General features: G+C 42.3%; 1 protein-coding gene across 1 annotated transcript in view; it reads left to right on the forward strand.

The window, feature by feature from the left end:
* The window catches only part of ADAMTS19 (ADAM metallopeptidase with thrombospondin type 1 motif 19), a 561,705-nt gene that overhangs the window by 164,636 nt on the left and 370,921 nt on the right, over positions 1 to 26,148 (forward strand). Inside the window, exon 7 of the mRNA XM_069746287.1 lies at positions 21,848 to 21,891. Within this exon, the coding sequence (XP_069602388.1) occupies positions 21,848 to 21,891 (44 nt within the window). The remainder of the gene's footprint in view (positions 1 to 21,847; positions 21,892 to 26,148) is intronic.

Consider the following 26,148-nt stretch of genomic DNA (forward strand, 5'->3'; position numbering starts at 1 on the left):
AACAAACGAACTTTAGGAAATTTACTACCAGGAATTAAATCTATAGCACAATCGCAATCCCTGTGAGGAGGAAGCGAACTGAGCTTAGGCTCCTCAAAAACATCCCGATAATCAGACAAAAATACAGGAACCTCAGAAGGAGTAGATGAAGCGATAGAAATCGGAGGTGCATCATCATGAACCCCCTGACATCCCCAGCTTAACACAGACATTGTTTTCCAGTCAAGGACTGGATTATGAGTTTGTAACCATGGCAGACCAAGTACTAGAACATCATGTAAATTATACAATACCAGGAAGCGAATCACCTCCTGATGAACGGGAGTCATACGCATGGTCACTTGTGTCCAGTACTGAGGTTTATTCATAGCTAAAGGTGTAGAGTCAATTCCCTTCAAAGGAATTGGGACTTCCAGAGGCTCAAGACTAAACCCACATCGCTTGGCAAATGACCAATCCATAAGACTCAGGGCAGCGCCTGAATCTACATAGGCATCGACGGAAATGGATGATAATGAGCAAATCAGAGTCACAGACAGAATGAACTTAGACTGTAACGTACTAATGGCAACAGACTTATCAACCTTTTTTGTGCGTTTAGAGCATGCTGATATAACATGAGCTGAATCACCACAATAAAAGCACAACCCATTTTTCCGCCTATAGTTTTGCCGTTCACTTCTAGACTGAACTCTATCACATTGCATTGTCTCAAGTGCCTGCTCAGAAGACACCGCCAAATGGTGCACAGGTTTGCGCTCCCGTAAACGCCGATCAATCTGAATAGCCATAGTCATAGACTCATTCAGACCCGTAGGCGCAGGGAACCCCACCATAACATCTTTAATGGCCTCAGAAAGGCCATCTCTGAACTTTGCAACCAGGGCGCACTCATTCCACTGAGTAAGCACTGACCATTTCCGAAATTTTTGACAATATATTTCTGCTTCATCTTGCCCCTGAGAGAGAGCTAATAAAGCTTTTTCAGCCTGAATCTCCTGGTTAGGTTCCTCATAGAGCAAACCCAATGCCAGAAAAAACGCATCCACATTAAGCAACGCAGGATCCCCTGGTGCCAATGCAAATGCCCAATTTTGAGGGTCACCCCGCAGGAAAGATATAATAATCTTAACCTGCTGAGCAGGGTCTCCAGAAGAGCGAGATTTCAAAGAAAGGAACAGCTTGCAATTGTTCCTAAAATTCAGAAAACTAGATCTATCTCCAGCAAAGAACTCTGGAATAGGAATTCTAGGTTCAGACATAGGAGCATGTACAACAAAATCTTGTATATTTTGAACCTTAGCAGCAAGATTATTCAAGCTGGAAGCTAAACTCTAACATGATAAACAGCTAAGGTCAGAGCCATTCAAGGATTAAGAGGAGGAAAGAAAAAAAAAAAAAAAATCAGCCTGGCTGCAATTAAGGCTAGGCAGCAACCTCAGAGGAGAGAGAAAAAAAAAAAAAACTTCCTCAGACTACTTTTCCTCCTACTTCAGCCCAAACATTGTGGCCGGCTATACTGTCATGATTTCAATGGCAGGGAATCACAAAAGGACAAGCACCAACGAGCTCTAGGGTGATGGAACCTGAGCTGACCGCGACCCTAAACCTGAACACACAAATAACAATAGCCGGGGAACGTGCCTACGTTGATCCTAGACGTCTCGCACCAGCCGAAGATCTAACTTCCCCTATTAGAAGAAACACAGACCTCTCTTGCCTCCAGAGAAATACCCCACAGAAATAGCAGCCCCCCACATATAATGACGGTGAAATGAAAGGAAGGCACATACACAGTATGAAAACAGATTCAGCAAAATGAGGCCCGCTAAAACTAGATAGCAGAGGATACAAAAATAAACTGCGCGGTCAGCAAAAAACCCTTCAAAAAACCATCCTGTAATTACTTGAACTATGTTCCAACTCATGGAACATGAGGAGCAATTACAGCCCACTAAAGCAACCAGCAGCAAAGAGACAATTATATGCAAGCTGGACAAGACAAAAATAAAGCAAAACGTGGAACAAGAAAATCAAAACTTAGCTTGTCCTGAAGATTACTGAAGCCAGAAGCTGAGGTAACAAAACACTCTGATAACCTTGATAGCCGGCGGGGAAATGACAAGAAAGCCCGGTTAAATAGGAAACTCCCAAATCCTAATAGAACAGGTGGACACCAGAGACAGCAGAACACAAATCACCCAGTACCATCAGTAACCACCAGAGGGAGCCCAAAAACAGAACTCACAACAGTACCCCCCCCTTGAGGAGGGGTCACCGAACCCTCACGAGAACCACCAGGGCGACCAGGATGAGCCCTATGAAAAGCGCGGACCAAATCATCAGCATGAACATCAGAGGCAACCACCCAAGAATTATCCTCCTGACCATAACCCTTCCACTTGACCAAATATTGGAGTTTCCGTCTGGAAACACGAGAATCCAAGATCTTCTCCACAACATACTCCAATTCTCCCTCCACCAGCACCGGAGCAGGAGGCTCAAGCGAAGGAACAACAGGTACCTCATACCTCCGCAACAACAACCGATGGAACACATTATGAATAGCAAACGATGCCGGGAGATCCAAACGAAACGACACAGGGTTAAGAATTTCCAAGATCCTATAAGGACCGATGAACCGAGGCTTGAACTTAGGAGAAGAGACCTTCATAGGAACAAAACGAGAAGACAACCACACCAAGTCCCCAACACGAAGTCGAGGACCCACGCGGCGACGGCAATTAGCAAACTGCTGAGCCTTCTCCTGGGACAACTTCAAATTGTCCACCACATGACTCCAAATCCGATGCAACCCATCCACCACCATGTCCACTCCAGGATAATCAGAAGGCTCCACCTGACCAGAGGAAAAACGAGGATGAAACCCCGAATTACAAAAGAAAGGAGAAACCAAGGTAGCAGAACTAGCCCGATTATTAAGGGCAAACTCGGCCAGCGGCAAAAAGGTAACCCAGTCATCCTGATCAGCAGAAACAAAACACCTCAAATAAGTTTCCAAGGTCTGATTAGTTCGCTCCGTCTGGCCATTCGTCTGAGGATGGAATGCAGACGAAAAGGACAAATCAATGCCCATCTTAGCACAGAACGTCCGCCAAAATCTAGACACAAACTGGGATCCCCTGTCAGAAACGATGTTCTCCGGAATCCCATGCAAACGAACCACGTTCTGGAAAAACAGAGGGACCAACTCAGAGGAGGAAGGCAACTTAGGCAAGGGTACAAGATGAACCATTTTAGAAAAGCGGTCACACACAACCCAGATGACAGACATTTTTTGAGAGACAGGGAGATCCGAAATAAAGTCCATGGAAATGTGCGTCCAAGGCCTCTTCGGGATAGGCAAAGGTGACAACAATCCACTGGCTCGAGAACAGCAAGGCTTAGCCCGAGCACAAACCTCACAAGACTGCACAAAAGAACGCACATCCCTCGACAAGGAAGGCCACCAAAATGACCTGGCCACCAAGTCTCTAGTACCAAATATTCCAGGATGACCTGCCAACGCAGAAGAATGGACCTCGGAGATGACTCTACTGGTCCAACTATCCGGAACAAACAGTCTCTCAGGCGGACAACGATCAGGTTTACCCGCCTGAAACTCCTGCAAAGCACGTCGCAAGTCTGGGAAGACGGCCGACAAAATCACCCCATCCCTAAGGATACCAGTGCGCTCAGAATTTCGAGGGGAGTCAGGCCCAAACTCCTAGAAAGAGCATCCGCCTTCACATTCTTTGAACCTAGCAGGTATGAAACCACAAAATTGAAACGAGAGAAAAACAGTGACCAACGAGCCTGTCTAGGATTCAGACGCCTGGCAGACTCAAGGTAAATCAGATTTTTGTGATCAGTCAAGACCACCAAACGATGTCTAGCACCCTCCAGCCAATGACGCCACTCCTCAAATGCCCACTTCATGGCCAAAAGTTCCCGATTACCCACATCATAATTCCGCTCAGCGGGCGAAAATTTTCTAGAAAAGAACGCACATGGCTTCATCACCGAGCAATCGGAGCTTCTCTGTGACAAAACCGCCCCCGCTCCAATCTCGGAAGCATCAACCTCAACTTGGAAAGGAAGCGAAACATCAGGCTGACGCAACACAGGAGCAGAAGAAAACTGGCGTTTAAGTTCCAGAAAGGCCTCCAAAGCCGCAGGAGACCAATCAGCAACATCAGCACCCTTCTTAGTCAAATCCGTCAAAGGCTTAACAACACTAGAAAAATTAGTTATAAAACGACGATAGAAATTAGCAAAGCCTAAGAACTTCTGCAGACTCTTAAGAGATGCAGGCTGCGTCCAGTCACAAATAGCCCGAACCTTGACGGGATCCATCTCAATAGTAGAAGGGGAAAAAATATACCCCAAGAAAGAAATCTTCTGGACTCCAAAGAGACACTTTGAGCCCTTTACAAACAAGGAATTAGCCCGCAGGACCTGAAACACCTTCCTGACCTGCTGAACATGAGACTCCCAGTCATCAGAAAAAACCAAAATATCATCCAAATACACAATCATAAATTTATCCAGATATTCACGGAAAATATCGTGCATAAAGGACTGGAAGACTGAAGGAGCATTAGTAAGTCCGAAAGGCATTACCAAATACTCAAAATGGCCCTCAGGCGTATTAAATGCGGTTTTCCACTCATCACCTTGCTTTATTCGTATAAGATTATACGCACCCCGAAGATCAATCTTAGTGAACCATTTAGCCCCCTTAATGCGAGCAAACAAATCAGTCAACAAAGGCAAAGGATACTGATATTTTACGGTAATCTTATTCAAAAGACGATAATCTATACAAGGCCTCAAGGACCCATCTTTTTTGGCCACGAAAAAAAAACCTGCTCCCAAAGGGGACGAAGATGGACGGATATGTCCCTTTTCCAAGGACTCCTTAACATAATCCCGCATAGCAGTATGCTCTGGCACTGACAGATTGAACAAACGACCTTTAGGAAATTTACTACCAGGAATTAAATCTATAGCACAATCGCAATCCCTGTGAGGAGGAAGCGAACTGAGCTTAGGCTCCTCAAAAACATCCCGATAATCAGACAAAAATACAGGAACCTCAGAAGGAGTAGATGAAGCGATAGAAATCGGAGGTGCATCATCATGAACCCCCTGACATCCCCAGCTTAACACAGACGTTGTTTTCCAGTCAAGGACTGGATTATGAGTTTGTAACCATGGCAGACCAAGTACTAGAACATCATGTAAATTATACAATACCAGGAAGCGAATCACCTCCTGATGAACGGGAGTCATACGCATGGTCACTTGTGTCCAGTACTGAGGTTTATTCATAGCTAAAGGTGTAGAGTCAATTCCCTTCAAAGGAATAGGGACTTCCAGAGGCTCAAGACTAAACCCACATCACTTGGCAAATGACCAATCCATAAGACTCAGGGCAGCGCCTGAATCTACATAGGCATCGACGGAAATGGATGATAATGAGCAAATCAGAGTCACAGACAGAATGAACTTAGACTGTAACGTACTAATGGCAACAGACTTATCAACCTTTTTTGTGCGTTTAGAGCATGCTGATATAACATGAGCTGAATCACCACAATAAAAGCACAACCCATTTTTCCGCCTATAGTTTTGCCGTTCACTTCTAGACTGAACTCTATCACATTGCATTGTCTCAAGTGCCTGTTCAGAAGACACCGCCAAATGGTGCACAGGTTTGCGCTCCCGTAAACGCCGATCAATCTGAATAGCCATAGTCATAGACTCATTCAGACCCGTAGGCGCAGGGAACCCCACCATAACATCTTTAATGGCCTCAGAAAGGCCATCTCTGAACTTTGCAGCCAGGGCGCACTCATTCCACTGAGTAAGCACTGACCATTTCCGAAATTTTTGACAATATATTTCTGCTTCATCTTGCCCCTGAGAGAGAGCTAATAAAGCTTTTTCAGCCTGAATCTCCTGGTTAGGTTCCTCATAGAGCAAACCCAATGCCAGAAAAAACGCATCCACATTAAGCAACGCAGGATCCCCTGGTGCCAATGCAAATGCCCAATTTTGAGGGTCACCCCGCAGGAAAGATATAATAATCTTAACCTGCTGAGCAGGGTCTCCAGAAGAGCGAGATTTCAAAGAAAGGAACAGCTTGCAATTGTTCCTAAAATTCAGAAAACTAGATCTATCTCCAGCAAAGAACTCTGGAATAGGAATTCTAGGTTCAGACATAGGAGCATGTACAACAAAATCTTGTATATTTTGAACCTTAGCAGCAAGATTATTCAAGCTGGAAGCTAAACTCTGGACGTCCATGATAAACAGCTAAGGTCAGAGCCATTCAAGGATTAAGAGGAGGATAGAAAAAAAAAATCAGCCTGGCTGCAATTAAGGCTAGGCAGCAACCTCAGAGGAGAGAGAAAAAAAAAAAAACTTCCTCAGACTACTTTTCCTCCTACTTCAGCCCAAACATTGTGGCCGGCTATACTGTCATGATTCCAATGGCAGGGAATCACAAAAGGACAAGCACCAACGAGCTCTAGGGTGATGGAACCTGAGCTGACCGCGACCCTAAACCTGAACACACAAATAACAATAGCCGGGGAACGTGCCTACGTTGATCCTAGACGTCTCGCACCAGCCGAAGATCTAACTTCCCCTATTAGAAGAAACACAGACCTCTCTTGCCTCCAGAGAAATACCCCACAGAAATAGCAGCCCCCCACATATAATGACGGTGAAATGAGAGGAAGGCACATACACAGTATGAAAACAGATTCAGCAAAATGAAGCCCGCTAAAACTAGATAGCAGAGGATACAAAAATAAACTGCGCGGTCAGCAAAAAACCCTTCAAAAAACCATCCTGTAATTACTTGAACTCATGTTCCAACTCATGGAACATGAGGAGCAATTACAGCCCACTAAAGCAACCAGCAGCAAAGAGACAATTATATGCAAGCTGGACAAGACAAAAATAAAGCAAAACGTGGAACAAGAAAATCAAAACTTAGCTTGTCCTGAAGATTACTGAAGCCAGAAGCTGAGGTAACAAAACACTCTGATAACCTTGATAGCCGGCGGGGAAATGACAAGAAAGCCCGGTTAAATAGGAAACTCCCAAATCCTAATAGAACAGGTGGACACCAGAGACAGCAGAACACAAATCACCCAGTACCATCAGTAACCACCAGAGGGAGCCCAAAAACAGAACTCACAACAGTACCCCCCCCTTGAGGAGGGGTCACCGAACCCTCACGAGAACCACCAGGGCGACCAGGATGAGCCCTATGAAAAGCGCGGACCAAATCATCAGCATGAACATCAGAGGCAACCACCCAAGAATTATCCTCCTGACCATAACCCTTCCACTTGACCAAATATTGGAGTTTCCGTCTGGAAACACGAGAATCCAAGATCTTCTCCACAACATACTCCAATTCTCCCTCCACCAGCACCGGAGCAGGAGGCTCAAGCGAAGGAACAACAGGTACCTCATACCTCCGCAACAACAACCGATGGAACACATTATGAATAGCAAACGATGCCGGGAGATCCAAACGAAACGACACAGGGTTAAGAATTTCCAAGATCCTATAAGGACCGATGAACCGAGGCTTGAACTTAGGAGAAGAGACCTTCATAGGAACAAAACGAGAAGACAACCACACCAAGTCCCCAACACGAAGTCGAGGACCCACGCGGCGACGGCAATTAGCAAACTGCTGAGCCTTCTCCTGGGACAACTTCAAATTGTCCACCACATGACTCCAAATCCGATGCAACCCATCCACCACCATGTCCACTCCAGGATAATCAGAAGGCTCCACCTGACCAGAGGAAAAACGAGGATGAAACCCCGAATTACAAAAGAAAGGAGAAACCAAGCTAGCAGAACTAGCCCGATTATTAAGGGCAAACTCGGCCAGCGGCAAAAAGGTAACCCAGTCATCCTGATCAGCAGAAACAAAACACCTCAAATAAGTTTCCAAGGTCTGATTAGTTCGCTCCGTCTGGCCATTCGTCTGAGGATGGAATGCAGACGAAAAGGACAAATCAATGCCCATCTTAGCACAGAACGTCCGCCAAAATCTAGACACAAACTGGGATCCCCTGTCAGAAACGATGTTCTCCGGAATCCCATGCAAACGAACCACGTTCTGGAAAAACAGAGGGACCAACTCAGAGGAGGAAGGCAACTTAGGCAAGGGTACAAGATGAACCATTTTAGAAAAGCGGTCACACACAACCCAGATGACAGACATTTTTTGAGAGACAGGGAGATCCGAAATAAAGTCCATGGAAATGTGCGTCCAAGGCCTCTTCGGGATAGGCAAAGGTGACAACAATCCACTGGCTCGAGAACAGCAAGGCTTAGCCCGAGCACAAACCTCACAAGACTGCACAAAAGAACGCACATCCCTCGACAAGGAAGGCCACCAAAATGACCTGGCCACCAAGTCTCTAGTACCAAATATTCCAGGATGACCTGCCAACGCAGAAGAATGGACCTCGGAGATGACTCTACTGGTCCAACTATCCGGAACAAACAGTCTCTCAGGCGGACAACGATCAGGTTTACCCGCCTGAAACTCCTGCAAAGCACGTCGCAAGTCTGGGAAGACGGCCGACAAAATCACCCCATCCCTAAGGATACCAGTGCGCTCAGAATTTCCAGGGGAGTCAGGCCCAAACTCCTAGAAAGAGCATCCGCCTTCACATTCTTTGAACCTGGCAGGTATGAAACCACAAAATTGAAACGAGAGAAAAACAGTGACCAACGAGCCTGTCTAGGATTCAGACGCCTGGCAGACTCAAGGTAAATCAGATTTTTGTGATCAGTCAAGACCACCAAACGATGTCTAGCACCCTCCAGCCAATGACGCCACTCCTCAAATGCCCACTTCATGGCCAAAAGTTCCCGATTACCCACATCATAATTCCGCTCAGCGGGCGAAAATTTTCTAGAAAAGAACGCACATGGCTTCATCACCGAGCAATCGGAGCTTCTCTGTGACAAAACCGCCCCCGCTCCAATCTCGGAAGCATCAACCTCAACTTGGAAAGGAAGCGAAACATCAGGCTGACGCAACACAGGAGCAGAAGAAAACCGGCGTTTAAGTTCCCGAAAGGCCTCCACAGCCGCAGGAGACCAATCAGCAACATCAGCACCCTTCTTAGTCAAATCCGTCAAAGGCTTAACAACACTAGAAAAATTAGTTATAAAACGACGATAGAAATTAGCAAAGCCTAAGAACTTCTGCAGACTCTTAAGAGATGCAGGCTGCGTCCAGTCACAAATAGCCCGAACCTTGACGGGATCCATCTCAATAGTAGAAGGGGAAAAAATATACCCCAAGAAAGAAATCTTCTGGACTCCAAAGAGACACTTTGAGCCCTTTACAAACAAGGAATTAGCCCGCAGGACCTGAAACACCTTCCTGACCTGCTGAACATGAGACTCCCAGTCATCAGAAAAAACCAAAATATCATCCAAATACACAATCATAAATTTATCCAGATATTCACGGAAAATATCGTGCATAAAGGACTGGAAGACTGAAGGAGCATTAGAAAGTCCGAAAGGCATTACCAAATACTCAAAATGGCCCTCAGGCGTATTAAATGCGGTTTTCCACTCATCACCTTGCTTTATTCGTATAAGATTATACGCACCCCGAAGATCAATCTTAGTGAACCATTTAGCCCCCTTAATGCGAGCAAACAAATCAGTCAACAAAGGCAAAGGATACTGATATTTTACGGTAATCTTATTCAAAAGACGATAATCTATACAAGGCCTCAAGGACCCATCTTTTTTGGCCACGAAAAAAAAACCTGCTCCCAAAGGGGACGAAGATGGACGGATATGTCCCTTTTCCAAGGACTCCTTAACATAATCCCGCATAGCAGTATGCTCTGGCACTGACAGATTGAACAAACGACCTTTAGGAAATTTACTACCAGGAATTAAATCTATAGCACAATCGCAATCCCTGTGAGGAGGAAGCGAACTGAGCTTAGGCTCCTCAAAAACATCCCGATAATCAGACAAAAATACAGGAACCTCAGAAGGAGTAGATGAAGCGATAGAAATCGGAGGTGCATCATCATGAACCCCCTGACATCCCCAGCTTAACACAGACATTGTTTTCCAGTCAAGGACTGGATTATGAGTTTGTAACCATGGCAGACCAAGTACTAGAACATCATGTAAATTATACAATACCAGGAAGCGAATCACCTCCTGATGAACGGGAGTCATACGCATGGTCACTTGTGTCCAGTACTGAGGTTTATTCATAGCTAAAGGTGTAGAGTCAATTCCCTTCAAAGGAATAGGGACTTCCAGAGGCTCAAGACTAAACCCACATCGCTTGGCAAATGACCAATCCATAAGACTCAGGGCAGCGCCTGAATCTACATAGGCATCGACGGAAATGGATGATAATGAGCAAATCAGAGTCACAGACAGAATGAACTTAGACTGTAACGTACTAATGGCAACAGACTTATCAACCTTTTTTGTGCGTTTAGAGCATGCTGATATAACATGAGCTGAATCACCACAATAAAAGCACAACCCATTTTTCCACCTATAGTTTTGCCGTTCACTTCTAGACTGAACTCTATCACATTGCATTGTCTCAAGTGCCTGTTCAGAAGACACCGCCAAATGGTGCACAGGTTTGCGCTCCCGTAAACGCCGATCAATCTGAATAGCCATAGTCATAGACTCATTCAGACCCGTAGGCGCAGGGAACCCCACCATAACATCTTTAATGGCCTCAGAAAGGCCATCTCTGAACTTTGCAGCCAGGGCGCACTCATTCCACTGAGTAAGCACTGACCATTTCCGAAATTTTTGACAATATATTTCTGCTTCATCTTGCCCCTGAGAGAGAGCTAATAAAGCTTTTTCAGCCTGAATCTCCTGGTTAGGTTCCTCATAGAGCAAACCCAATGCCAGAAAAAACGCATCCACATTAAGCAATGCAGGATCCCCTGGTGCCAATGCAAATGCCCAATTTTGAGGGTCACCCCGCAGGAAAGATATAATAATCTTAACCTGCTGAGCAGGGTCTCCAGAAGAGCGAGATTTCAAAGAAAGGAACAGCTTGCAATTGTTCCTAAAATTCAGAAAACTAGATCTATCTCCAGCAAAGAACTCTGGAATAGGAATTCTAGGTTCAGACATAGGAGCATGTACAACAAAATCTTGTATATTTTGAACCTTAGCAGCAAGATTATTCAAGCTGGAAGCTAAACTCTGGACGTCCATGATAAACAGCTAAGGTCAGAGCCATTCAAGGATTAAGAGGAGGAAAGAAAAAAAAAAATCAGCCTGGCTGCAAATAAGGCTAGGCAGCAACCTCAGAGGAGAGAGAAAAAAAAAAAACTTCCTCAGACTACTTTTCCTCCTACTTCAGCCCAAACATTGTGGCCGGCTATACTGTCATGATTCCAATGGCAGGGAATCACAAAAGGACAAGCACCAACGAGCTCTAGGGTGATGGAACCTGAGCTGACCGCGACCCTAAACCTGAACACACAAATAACAATAGACGGGGAACGTGCCTACGTTGATCCTAGACGTCTCGCACCAGCCGAAGATCTAACTTCCCCTATTAGAAGAAACACAGACCTCTCTTGCCTCCAGAGAAATACCCCACAGAAATAGCAGCCCCCCACATATAATGACGGTGAAATGAGAGGAAGGCACATACACAGTATGAAAACAGATTCAGCAAAATGAAGCCCGCTAAAACTAGATAGCAGAGGATACAAAAATAAACTGCGCGGTCAGCAAAAAACCCTTCAAAAAACCATCCTGTAATTACTTGAACTCATGTTCCAACTCATGGAACATGAGGAGCAATTACAGCCCACTAAAGCAACCAGCAGCAAAGAGACAATTATATGCAAGCTGGACAAGACAAAAATAAAGCAAAACGTGGAACAAGAAAATCAAAACTTAGCTTGTCCTGAAGATTACTGAAGCCAGAAGCTGAGGTAACAAAACACTCTGATAACCTTGATAGCCGGCGGGGAAATGACAAGAAAGCCCGGTTAAATAGGAAACTCCCAAATCCTAATAGAACAGGTGGACACCAGAGACAGCAGAACACAAATCACCCAGTACCATCAGTAACCACCAGAGGGAGCCCAAAAACAGAACTCACAACAGTTCAGACTATGGAGGATGTTAGTCATTGATCCATTGCACAACAAAAACCACAGCTAGGGTGAAAGACTGAGATGAGAGAGGAGATATAGGGTGGTGAAGAACTGTGGAGAATTTTGTTTGTGAGAGTGATAAGTTCGGATCGGATTGGATCGGATTGATACCCAAAAAATATCGGATATCGCCGATCCCGATACCGGAAACCAATGCAAGTCAATGAGACACAAATATCGGAATGAAAATAAACCCTTTCTTTCCTTGTAGGTTAATTCTACATGAAGGAAAACATCTAAGAATAATGTAGAATGTATTGGGGGAGGTGGAGGAGACATTAAAGGCTGTAGAAAGGCTCCTCTATCTACTCATATATAGTGTTTGCAAGCAATCTAGCTGGACACAGATGAAACCACACTAATAGGAGAAATCAGGAAAAATGAGCAGCACTAATGCAAAAAAGGACAATGAGGCAGTGACGCACGCTGAGCGGACTACAACTCGAGGTGGCTGCAGAGCATACTACAGCGTGGGCTGCACTTACACACACAGAGACCTCAACGACAGCCGTGAACAGCGCTGCAAGGCAAAAGAAAGCTTCTCACACAGAGGTTGCTAAAGTAGCCTGGGTAAAGCACAATAAGGCAAATCGCTATCTCAAACTGTCCCTCAGAGTCAGAACAGCAGCGTCCTGTCCCTAAGTAAATTCGCAGCTGAGTGAACCCAAAATGGTGGCGGCGGCTTTTATAGTGCATCATGACATCATTTCAGCAGCCAATCACAGCCATGCCATTAATTAACATACCTAACATACCTAACATGCCTAACAGGATGTGCCCACACTTCTTAGGATCTTCATTGGCTGAATAAAATCAAACTGGCTCATTGCATTATGGAAACTTCTGATTCCGGTATTCGATATTCTAAAAGTATCGGAACTCAGTATCGGAACTCCGATACAGCGAATATCGGTCGATACCCGATATTTCAGTATCGGAATGCTCAACACTAGTAACCAGTACAATGGCTGGCATAGGATGGAGGCATCGGTGTAGTGTCTGAACAGAAATACTACCCTGGCGGCAACATTTAGGACAGATTGGAGAAGGGAGAGTTTAGTAAGAGGAAGACTAATCAGTAGAGAATTGCAGTAGTCCAGATGAGAATTAATAAAAGCAACATTTCGGCACCTGCTACGTAAATTAGGGTACTTGCATTTTTGAGTTTTTTTACATGCATTTTTTTTTATCTTGTTTTGTCTCTTTTTGTTATGTCATGTTTTAAATTAAACTATTTTGCTTTTGACACTTGCTGGTATTTGGTTTTGACAAAACTTTACTGATGCAGGCATGAATGGATTATGTGAATTTTAACCTGTGTATTGTACACATCTGAAGGGATAAAGCAGGAATGCGGGATGCAGTGACAGACGGGAGGCAGAGCAAGGGTTAACAGGTTTATTAGAAATAAATTCACTTCACACAGGGAGTAGTGAGTAGCGGGGTGATGTGAGGAAATGGGGCAGAACTAGGAGAGTGGCAAGGTAGGACAGGGATGAACAATAGTTCAGAAGAGAACTTAACAGACTGTAGTCTTCCAGTGTGCAGCTCTTCAGGTTTCCAACGGTGGCACTGACAACAGCAGCATGTGGCATCTCAGCGAAGACTGAAGCAGGTGGGAATCCAATGGTGTCACCAACAACAGCAGCGCATGACGTCTCCACACAGTCTGTGGAAGTGGGTAGATTTCCTGTACTTAAAGGTGTCTAGCACGGTACTGAGTCCAATGAGGGGGAACCGTTGGCAGGTAGCTTTGCTCTGTGGCGTGTGATGGTGTCGAGACTAGAAGCTCTAACACTATAACCACTGGTATAGTCAGGTCACCCGTGTCTGAGCTTCTATTAGCTAACACAGTCAGTGGTAGCCGTAGGTCATGCTCTCGATCTCGTTTCAAGCAGCCCAAGTGCGGTACTCACTTTCTCGAGGTGTCTGGCACCTGACTTTATGGTGTTCACCGGGCACAAACTGTACGTCTCCTTTCCTCTTGTCCTTGCTGATGGCGGCAGGCAACGGTGGTCACTGGTCTGTGTGGCACAGGTGCTCCCTGGATGGAGCAATCCCCTCTTTGTCTGCGGCAGCACCCGACTTGACTCTGCCCTGCGCACATGGCTCTGCAAGACTCTGCTCTGTATGCCTGGCCCTATTCTCTGCTGCGGCCTCTCTGCGAGCGATGGGGCCTGCCGCAGTTCCAGTACTGTCTGGAGGGAAGAGGGCGCAGCACTTCTCTCCCCGCGCGCTGCTCTGCACTTGCCCAAAAGCCCCCTGCAGAGCACACTTTTCTCTTTTCTCTCCCCAGCCCCTCTTGTCAGCAGGAAGCTCTCTCTCCTCCTTCCCTCCAGCAGCTGATGAAGGTTCGCCTCTCTCTGGCTTTCCTCTAGAAACAGAGGATGCAGTCCTTTCAGTTCTGGACCCGGTATACAGGTACACGCGGTCCAGTCTATCTCCTTACACATCTATTAAGCATTCAATTATATGGGGAAAATCTGCACATAAACGTCAGCCTACCCTCAAAAGAAAATGAAGTTGCACAGTTCAAAAATGCACTGCAGGCCAGTAAATGCTGACTAATGAAAAACACAATGGGCAGGAGATTTTTATACATCCCTTCCTCTTTTCTGTAACTGTAAGATGATGTGTTATTTTTTTGCATAGCAAAACTATGCAACATTAAAATTTCACCAAATACTCATTGTGGGAATTTAATCTAAAAGTTCATTGACATGGGTGCCAGTTGACTTGCACACAATGTAGTTGATCGGTGCTCATTTGTGAGCAGAAATATGCCCGTGTAAGTGCACTTGCATAGCATCTAAAATGTAGATAAATGTAATCATTGGTCTACTATCAGCTTGGCAAGCAATAATTGTTTTCTCTGAATGTGCATGTCTATGGGGTAGTTCATGATAGCTGCCACTGCTCAATGCATTTAGTTGACAGCTGTCTTACATGAACGGGCAGTTCAAGGCCTAATTCAGACAGCTGACACCAATGGGGAGGACGCCCGCAGACATATCCCTGGCAGACTTTGGGTAATGAATCTAACCCTATGACTATTTACTATTGACTTCTCATGTAATTCAAAATTGAAGCCAGGTTGCTGTATAAAGTTCAGGCTATATGGGAAATGTGCAATATATACATGACTATGACTTATTATTATTATTATTTATTTATATAGCACCATTGATTTTATGGTGCTGTACATGAGAAGGGGTTACATACAAGTTACAGATATCACTTACAGTAAACAAACTAACAATGACGGACTGATACAGAGGGGCGAGGACCCTGCCCTTGCGGTCTTTCATTCTACAGGATTATGGGGAAGGAGACAGTAGGTTGAGGGTTGCAGGAGCTCCGGTGTTGGTGAGGCGGTAGCTTCGGTAGTGATGAGGCGGCAGCGGGGTCAGTGCAGGCTGTAGGTTTTCCTGAAGAGATGGGTTTTCAGGTTCCATCTGAAGGATCCGAATGTGGTTGATAGTCTGACGTGTTGGGGCAAAGAATTCCAGAGGATGGGGGATATTCGAGAGAAGTCTTGGAGGCGGTTGGGTGAGGAGCGAATAAATGTGGAGGCGAGAAGGAGGTCTTGGGAGGACCGGAGATAACGTGAAGGAAGATATCGGGAGATTAGTTCAGAGATATATGGAGGAGACAGGTTGTGGATGGCTTTGTAGGTCAGTATTAGTAATTTGAACTGGACCTATATAACTATATTTGTCTTTGAGAACCCATATCTTGGATATGCTTTATGTCTTGCGAACATCCTAATTTTTGGCATGTGCGAGTGGTTGTAACCCCTCCTTTTCTTATGTTTTGTCATCGTTACCTGATTGTTTAATAAATATATTTTTGATAATTTGAATTATATTTTGGAGTTTCCTGTCATGTTTTTTCTTGTTGCTCATGCTCTTTTGCGACTTTCTTCCCTCAATTATGTCCATATTCACATAGCATCACTATATTTGCATGATTTATTGTTATACTACAATTATTGTGATTCTTTGTTGCTCTCATGAGGTGGTTTGACCAGTAAAGAAGAAGAACTACCCCTATCACAATGCTATCTATTCATTTAACAAACACGGATAATACCAAAAAATTGCAAAAAATCTTTATAAAAAAACAGCCCCCAAAAAGAGAAATATCAGCCTAAGAATCTGGGCAGTGGCCCATGAAGGGCAAAGAAAAAAGAACAATATGCCTTTCCTGTCCCTAGTAGGCCCGAGGATCTGATCGCCTTCCTATCAGCGGAGGTTGGCACCCTAAATTGCGATGTGGCGCTCCCGCTGCACGGTGGCTGTCCCATCAATCCCTAGGCAGTCCCTTAGTCTATCAATACCACAGACAAAGAACAATTGGATACAGATAAAAATTATCCCTTGTTGGCACTTACGGATACTGCACCCAGCAAAGAAGACCCTAGTAGACACTGTGACCTATATAATAGCTAGACCTTCATGCTCAAAATAAACAGTAATATACCCAGTAGTGTATTATTGCTGCTAAATGAGACTAAATTGGACAAAGATGTGAAGAGCAACATAAATTTGCTAGGCTGACTATTAAATATTAGTTTATCACAAGCATAAAATTCATGGATGAAAAAAATAAATGAAAAAAAAATGAAAAAGATCACACTGTATCATATTAGTCAAGAGCAAAATAATTGCCTGGTCAGCAAAACAGCATTGAAAGACATTTTTCTCAGATTGCAGTCATGCAGGTAATATATGCAGCTCAGAAATACTATCAAGGCAGATGTCACATATTGCACTGACGAGGGGCAATACCGCGAAACACACTGTCTGCAAATTGAAATTCTGGTTTCTGCTTTTATCCTAAGTCATGTGACAAGGCTTGTTAAAGGTTCGATATTGACTTTTAGGATTGCCACCTCCTATAGGTGGCACTAGAGTTCTAGTCCTTTTCCGCTCTGAAGAGGCAATTTCCCTTATTATTTGAAATTTATGTTTCCTTGGCTTTTCTACTAGAGTGGGGGGGATATTTAATGCCTTGTGGTATGCCGATCGTTTCACATCTTTTTTTTAATGTTTGAAGAGAAGCTAATTGTGTAAATGATCTTGACAAAAGCCAGTGCATGTGTTGCTTTGTGAATGTTACATGGAATGTAAGTAACTAGCTTGCTTGTTAGCTTCAACATGTGGAATGTTGAGAAAATTAAAGTAGTATTTCAAGTTTGCTAGTTTACTGCTACTGTCAGTATAATGGTCTACTTCTACCTAACACAAAACATATAGCTTATGATCCAGATTAATTTTTCATTTTGTTTATATTTTGCAGGTTAAAATGTTAAAAAAAACATGCTTGTTCAATATGTCCAATGTTAAAATAGTCAAAATAATCAAAACAATTCTTGTCAGTGTGTCTCGTGGTAAATATTGTCCAGAATTCTTCCATACTGCATCCACTGCATGTAGAGAGTAGGGAAGCAGAAGAAACCAATGCTGCAAACTTGAAGATTTAGGTGCGCAACAAAAAAGCAGCCTTTCATCTACTCACATGAGCTGTCAGGAGTTTAACGATTAATGACCTATGTGTAGGATAGATCATAATATGAGTCCAGTGGGGGTCTGATTCCCGATCGGAGGCCAGATGTAAGCAATATTTGGAGATGGACACCACAGCTACGTACTATGTTCAGTGATACCATGCCTTTGCTGGTAAAATTTCAATAAACTGACCGTCACATCAAACATAGAATAAGTGTGAACAGGTGCTGAACCTAGAGTCATCAACTCGTATAAAGTCAAATAAATAAGGCAGCACACTGCAGCGCTAAAACATGCAAACATGAAACATCAAAATTGAACTGCATTACTGCACTAGAAATCTGAAAAATGAGAGCGTTTAGCGCATAAATTGGCCACTTTATGTGTACCTGGTAGCCACATTAGGGCATCTCTTTTATACCAGGTCCTACACTTGCCTTTTCTACAAAAAGGCTACCCTAAAAAATTGGTTCAAGACGCCCTTTCTAAAACTGGAATATTGTCCCAATATGAATGTATACAGAAAATTAAAAGTAAAACTAGTAGGGGTGCTAAATCCGTGACCTCTGAATTTGCCAAGTGGAGCTTGGTTACAACAATCAATCTCATGCTACTATCCAAAGACTTTTGAAAAAATATTGGTTCATATTGGAAGGTGACCCGATATTCTCAGGTCACATCCCTACCCACCCCAGAATAATATATAGGCGGAATCGCACACTCCGCAACCTAGTTTCACCCAGCAATACAGTTATTAGCCCCAGTACCATATCCACGACCCAGCTAACAAAAAATCCCGGCTGTTTTGCTTGCAGATCTGCAATATGTCTGTGTTGTAACTCCATCAGAAATGGTGTTAAAGAATTCACATCCAATACTACTAATATTAATTACAGAATCAACTACCATGTTAACTGTCAATCCTCATTTGTAGTATATCTAATAGAATGCGGATGTGGGCTCCAATATGTTGGACGGACTATATAGACCATGCACGCAAGACTGAAAAAGCATTGCCAAAATATTAGGAATGGTTTTATGTTGCATAGCCTATCAAAGCATTTTTTAACCAAGCACCAAAAAAATTTAGAATCTCTTAAACTAACGATTATAGATTTTATACCAGAAAATGTATCTGATCGGTATGGGAGCTTGATTAATAGGAAAAGTTTCTGGATTTTTAAGTTGGGGACTCTGGCGCCTGAAGGGTTAAATCTTACCATTACATAGTAACATAGTAACATAGTTAGTAAGGCCGAAAAAAGACATTTGTCCATCCAGTTCAGCCTATATTCCATCATAATAAATCCCCAGATCTACGTCCTTCTACAGAACCTAATAATTGTATGATACAATATTGTTCTGCTCCAGGAAGACATCCAGGCTTCTCTTGAACCCCTCGACTGAGTTCGCCATCACCACCTCCTCAGGCAAGCAATTCCAGATTCTCACTGCCCTAACAGTAAAGAATCCTCTTCTATGTTGGTGGAAAAACCTTCTCTCCTCCAGACGCAAAGAATGCCCCCTTGTGCCCGTCACCTTCCTTGGTATAAACAGATCCTCAGCGAGATATTTGTATTGTCCCCTTATATACTTATACATGGTTATTAGATCGCCCCTCAGTCGTCTTTTTTCTAGACTAAATAATCCTAATTTCGCTAATCTATCTGGGTATTGTAGTTCTCCCATCCCCTTTATTAATTTTGTTGCCCTCCTTTGTACTCTCTCTAGTTCCATTATATCCTTCATGAGCACCGGTGCCCAAAACTGGACACAGTACTCCATGTGCGGTCTAACTAGGGATTTGTACAGAGGCAGTATAATGCTCTCATCATGTGTATCCAGACCTCTTTTAATGCACCCCATGATCCTGTTTGCCTTGGCAGCTGCTGCCTGGCACTGGCTGCTCCAGGTAAGTTTATCATTAACTAGGATCCCCAAGTCCTTCTCCCTGTCAGATTTACCCAGTGGTTTCCCATTCAGTGTGTAATGGTGATATTGATTCCTTCTTCTCATGTGTATAACCTTACATTTTTCATTGTTAAACCTCATCTGCCACCTTTCAGCCCAAGTTTCCAACTTATCCAGATCCATCTGTAGCAGAATACTATCTTCTCTTGTATTAACTGCTTTACATAGTTTTGTATCATCTGCAAATATCGATATTTTACTGTGTAAACCCTCTACCAGATCATTAATGAATATGTTGAAGAGAACAGGTCCCAATACCGACCCCTGCGGAACCCCACTGGTCACAGCGACCCAGTTAGAGACTATACCATTTATAACCACCCTCTGCTTTCTATCACTAAGCCAGTTACTAACCCATTTACACACATTTTCCCCCAGACCAAGCATTCTCATTTTGTGTACCAACCTCTTGTGCGGCACGGTATCAAACGCTTTGGAAAAATCGAGATATACCACGTCCAATGACTCACCGTGGTCCAGCCTATAGCTTACCTCTTCATAAAAACTGATTAGATTGGTTTGACAGGAGCGATTTCTCATAAACCCATGCTGATATGGAGTTAAACAGTTATTCTCATTGAGATAATCCAGAATAACATCCCTCAGAAACCCTTCAAATATTTTACCAACAATAGAGGTTAGACTTACTGGCCTATAATTTCCAGGTTCACTTTTAGAGCCCATTGAAAGGGTTAACAAGTGATCTCTCTGTTTTTAATTGTTTTTATAGTGTTTTTATAGTGTCATTTTATTATATGTTGTCTTATTTCTGCTTTTTACCATGTTTTATATTTTAATCAGGTCTAGGGGCTTCATTTAATTTTTTTTATATATAAATAGTTTTGTTCCTATTGTGTTTTTACCATGTGACCTTACTATTTTATCATGTGACTTGTTCTTATCATGTGACCTGCTGACTGTGAATTTTATTGGTTGCTTTGTTTAAATACCCCTTCCTGCTCTCCTTTAATAAACTTCCACCTGATGAAGACGGTTTAACGCGTTGTGGTTCAACACTAAAATCCTTGTTTTGGTCTCATTTCCAGTGCTACTAGGACCGTTATTACTATTCTTTACTGCCTTTTGTATCCTCCTAGAAGGTTAATGGCTGGAGCTGCGGTGGACCTTTTGCTTTCAATTTTAACTGTGACCCTCACAGCGCTCCCTAGTGACCGCTTTCTTTTCCCTTGAATTTTATCGATCCAAGAACACAGACTTGCAGTGTAAAGAATGGGGGAGGACAGAGCAGCAGCCTTGGCCATTGACGATACATGTTAGGCTACTTTCAAACTTGCGTTGTGTGACGTACGTCGCAATTGTCGTTTTGGAGAAAAAACGCATCCTGCAAAGTTGCCCGCAGGATGCGTTTTTTCTCCATAGACTTGCATTAGCCAACGCATTGCGACGTATGGCCACACGTCGCATCCGTCGTGCGACGGATGCGTCGTGTTTTGGCCGACACTCGGCACAAAGAACATTACATGTAATGTTTTTTTGTGCATTGAGTCCGCCATTTCTGACCGCTCACGCGTGGCCGGAACTCCACCCCCTCCTCCCCGGACATTAAAATGGGGCAGCGGACGCGTTGAAAAACTGCATCCGCTGCTCTGTTGTTCATTTTGTTTGCAACGTGCATCGGTACGTCGTGCCGACGCATGGCGACGGCGCCGTACCAACGCTAGTGTGAAAGTAGCCTTATTCAGACTACCTCCAACCATCTATGCAGCTGTGGCTACAATGTAACCACACTGGAATCCTAACAACATAGATCTCAATTTGCTAAAATACACTTTTTAGAATATGCTTTAAATGTAAATATTATTATAATATTATTACATGTAATTCATTCCAAAACATTATATCTGTAAATCAATTTCACATTCAAACACACAATGAAATGAGGTATTGGGTGCTTAGTTCTCCCTCTCGATAACAAACCTTCTAGAATTAGGTAAAGTTTGCAATACCTATTTGCTAATCCAAATCTTTACTTTTCTGTAGTCTTGGTTACAATAATGGATTCTTGTTTCTACCAACTGAGGCATATTAAATCTGTGCAAATTGGTCTCATAATTATTACTAGTCTGACAGAGTTGATTGTGATTAATGTGTAGTTGTTTCCCCTCCTCTTAGGATGGATTTCTGTGTCCATAAAGATGAACCATGTGATACAGTGGGTGAGTAAAATGGATTTGCAGCATGTTTTTCTATTTTATGGTGGATCCAATATGTTTATTTTAAATTTATTGAACAAATATAGCATCACACAAGCAGTTAAATTACATCAAGTTGTGCTATATCTGTATGTACGTTTTCAATGAAGTAGAGTAAGATTTTTCACTACTTGTCATAGTTAGACATTTACACTCATAACTGAACAGGGTCATCAATGAACAATGAGTTTAGGGTTATTTTATTATCATCATCATCATCCATCATCATCATATTGCATTCTTTATTATATATATTTTTTTATTTCACCAGTTGTTTAGTTTCTTTTAGTTTATAGTAGGTATCCTTCATGTATATTTTATTTTGCATGCTGACTTCCCAAGGACTTTATGTTCATACATGGCAACTAATGTGTATACATTTAGCTGCAGTATAAGGGTATGTGCACACGTCAGGATTTCTTGCAAAAATTTTCCTGAAAAAAGCCGGACATTTCTGCCAGAAATCCGCATGTGTTTTTACCGCGATTTTACCGCGATATTACTGCGATTTTACTGCGTTTTTGATGTGTTTTTGGTGCGTTTTTTGTGTGTTTTTTCCCAAATGCATAGAATTGTGGGAAAAATGCAGAAAATCCACAAAAATTATGAACATGCTCATTTTTTACCGCGATGCATTTTTTTCGCGGAAAAAAACGCATCCATGTGCACAAAACATGCAGAATGCATTCTAAATGATAGAATGCATACTGTATGCGTTATTAATGAGTTTTTATAGCATTTTTAGCACGAAAAAACGCGAAAAAAACGCGAAAAAACCTGAACGTGTGCACATAGCCTAAAGGCGTAGGGGGGTCAGGGCAGCAGCCTGACGGGCTGATGAAATGGGAAGCATTTGACTACCAAGCAGCTTAGTTTGTGACCATCACCTTCACAGTATGTACAGTACACCCAATGTCCTTTTTAGAGGGATTCCATCTGGAAACATCTTGAAAAAGCCTCACAAAACCACAGCAAAAAGTGAACAAAAAGCACTACAATTTATAAACTACATTACTGTGCATTTGTCCAGTCTTTCATTACTTTTTTAACAGCTTAAGGGTTCGGAAGTCATGAAGAGGCTAAATAAAATAACATGTTCATTCTTCGGGTGACTTCGTTCGAAAGCCGCCCACTCTTGATAGTTGAAAGTGTAAGGAAGAGACACCTGTGGCAGAGCCAAAGCAAACGCTCATGGGGAAACGAACAGCAAAGCCGCATCTGGAAAAAGATCATTAGCTTCATCCTGAAGCGGCATCGCTCGCGAAAAGCTGGAATCTGAAATGCGTTGTGTGCACATACCCTTAGGGAAGTGGTTTTCTGGCTATGGACACTTTTGACATGAAAAAATATTTAGGTTACATTGAGTTTAAATATTTCAGGCGGCTATGATTTCAAATCCTTCATTTTTTTTCATACTCTTCTGATATGCAATTTACTGCCTCCTACTTTTAGTCTTTTCTTTTGTAGAAGTGTCTTCTTGCAATATGGATGTGAGGACTTTATGTCCCAGATGCTTGTGCCTTCAATAGCTCTCTTAAAAAAGTATAGCTTTGTCTCTGTACTAATGTCTGCTTCTACATCCCTTGAGGGATTTCTTCTCACAGACATGGTCTCTGTCTCCATTTTGTACCTTCCTCAATGAAGTTTGCTTTATAATTTCCTTTAATTTCACATTTGGCATTTGCAACCATTAGCTCCCAACTCCTCCCTTTTTGGTGTTGCACAAAAAATACACATCACCTGGAACACTATGCTGTCAGATCTCTATCAGAGCCTAAAGGGCCGCCAGCTTGGTGAGGGAGTTATAGACACTCTACAACAGCACAGTAATGATGAAACATTTGTGATGAAAGCTATTTTTTCAATTGTACATTAGTGAAAAAAATGAACAAAATAAAATGTGCAAAGTTGTCTAAAGCCTATCAATGTGACATTTTACACTTTATATTAAATTATACTATGGTTTAATACATAGTGTAGATCCTGAAGTTTACAAATGGTAGATTTGTCCTTTCAGAAGAGGCTTAAATGTATAAAGTAAAATCACTGTGAATTACATTGATCCACTATAACATGGGAATGGCATATCAGCCACAATTCTAAACCAAGCAACATATACAAGTTTTATAAATTTGTAGTCTTATATGAAGTGTCAGGAAGAGAAAAACAATAAAGATTGTTACCAGGACCGTAGTGTAAATCTGTAGAAAGGAGGAAGATTATATACAAAGAGGCTATGTAATCTTTAAGATTTAAAACAAATGTGTTTTTATCGCTTAAATGCATGAATATTACAGAGTAATATATCTCTTAGGGACTTTTATGGATTAATGTAGTCAAAGGGAAAAATTGCTTTCTCAAGTCAACCATTCACATATGTCGACAACTTCAAAGTTTAAACACATTTATAGGGAACAGACCAATAACAATAATACATGATTTGTGTGCATTGATGGATGTCAAGAACGAAAACTGCATTTTGTTTCATATTTCACCTAGAGTCAGATGTTCTTGGTCTGTCAAATAATGAAGAACACAGACGAGGCTCAAATTATCGGAAAGTTGTTCTATATCAGTGGGGTCCGGACTTGACTTTGTAACCTATTTTGTATAGTCTGTGCTTGTCAATGTTCAAAATTCTTAGAACTAACAGAAATTAAAAACTGCATGTAGTATTCAGCATTGCTACCAGATGTATAATTTTTTTAAAGCAACTTTTATTCCAAGTTGTACATATGAAACGTTTAAGAAAAAAGGTTCCCTCGTGTTTCTATCTTCAGGAACAAGAGGGAAGCCCTCACAATAGGATAACATAAGAAAATACCAAGAATAACATAAGACTAAAAATAAGATAAGATAATGTTCAAGTCTTTGACAATAGGACTCCATCTAACACCTGGATTTAGGACTTACTACATGGACACACTTCACATCTATGACACACTTCACATCTCCAACACACTTACTCCAAATCACTAAGCTTTAACCCATTACTTGCCAAATTAAAATTTTTACAAGTATGGATTTTTCAGAAAAGGGCATCCCAATATTCAATTAAAAATGACAATGACATGATTTCCTTTTTTGAAAACATTCATTTTACAAACACAAAACAAAAAATTGGACCTAATTATAAAAATTATAAAATCTTAGTTGCTAGAAGCTAAAGATTAAGCGTTCCAAAAAAGGACATTGGTAGATAGTGGGTTAACCCCTTTACCCCCAAGGGTGGTTTGCACGTTAATGACCGGGCCAATTTTTACAATTCTGACCACTGTCCCTTTATGAGGTTATAACTCTGGAACGCTTCAACGGATCCCAGTGAATCTGACATTGTTTTCTTGTGACATATTGTACTTCATGACAATGGTAAAAATTCTTTGATAGTACCTGCGTTTATTTGTGAAAAAAACTGAAATTTGGTGAAAATTATGAAAATTTCGCAATTTTCCAACTTTGAATTTTTATGCATTTAAATCACAGAGATATGTCACACAAAATACTTAATAAGTAACATTTCCCACATGTCTACTTTACATCAGCACAATGTTGGAACCAAAATTTTTTTTTTTAGGGAGTTATAAGGGTGAAAAGTTGACCAGCAATTTCTCATTTCTACAACACCATTGTTTTTTAGGGACCACATCTCATTTGAAGTCATTTTGAGGGGTCGATATGATAGAAAATACCCAAGTGTGACACCATTCTAAAAACTACACCCCTAAAGGTGCTCAAAACCACATTCAAGAAGTTTATTAACCCTTCTGGTGCTTCACAGGAATTTTTTGAATGTTTAAATAAAAATTAACATATAACTTTTTTTCACAAAAAATTTAATTCAGCTCCAATTTGTTTTATTTTACCAAGGGTAACAGGAGAAAATGGACCCCAAACATTGTTGTACAATTTGTCCTGGGTACGCCAATACCCCACATGTGGGGTAAACCACTGTTTGTGCATGGCACAGCTCGGAAGCGAAGGAGCGCCATTTGACTTTTCAATGCAAAATTGACTGTAATTGAGATGGGACACCATGTTTCGTTTGGAGAGCCCCTGATGTGCCTAAACATTGAAACCCCCCACAAGTGACACCATTTTGGAAAGTAGACCCCCTAAGGAACTTATCTAGAGGTGTGGTGAGCACTTTGACCCACCAAGTGCTTCACAGAAGTTTATAATGTAGAACCGTAAAAATAAAAAATCATATTTTTTCACAAAAAT

This window comes from Ranitomeya imitator, chromosome 1 (assembly GCF_032444005.1).
Source record: "Ranitomeya imitator isolate aRanImi1 chromosome 1, aRanImi1.pri, whole genome shotgun sequence".
NCBI lineage: Eukaryota > Metazoa > Chordata > Amphibia > Anura > Dendrobatidae > Ranitomeya > Ranitomeya imitator.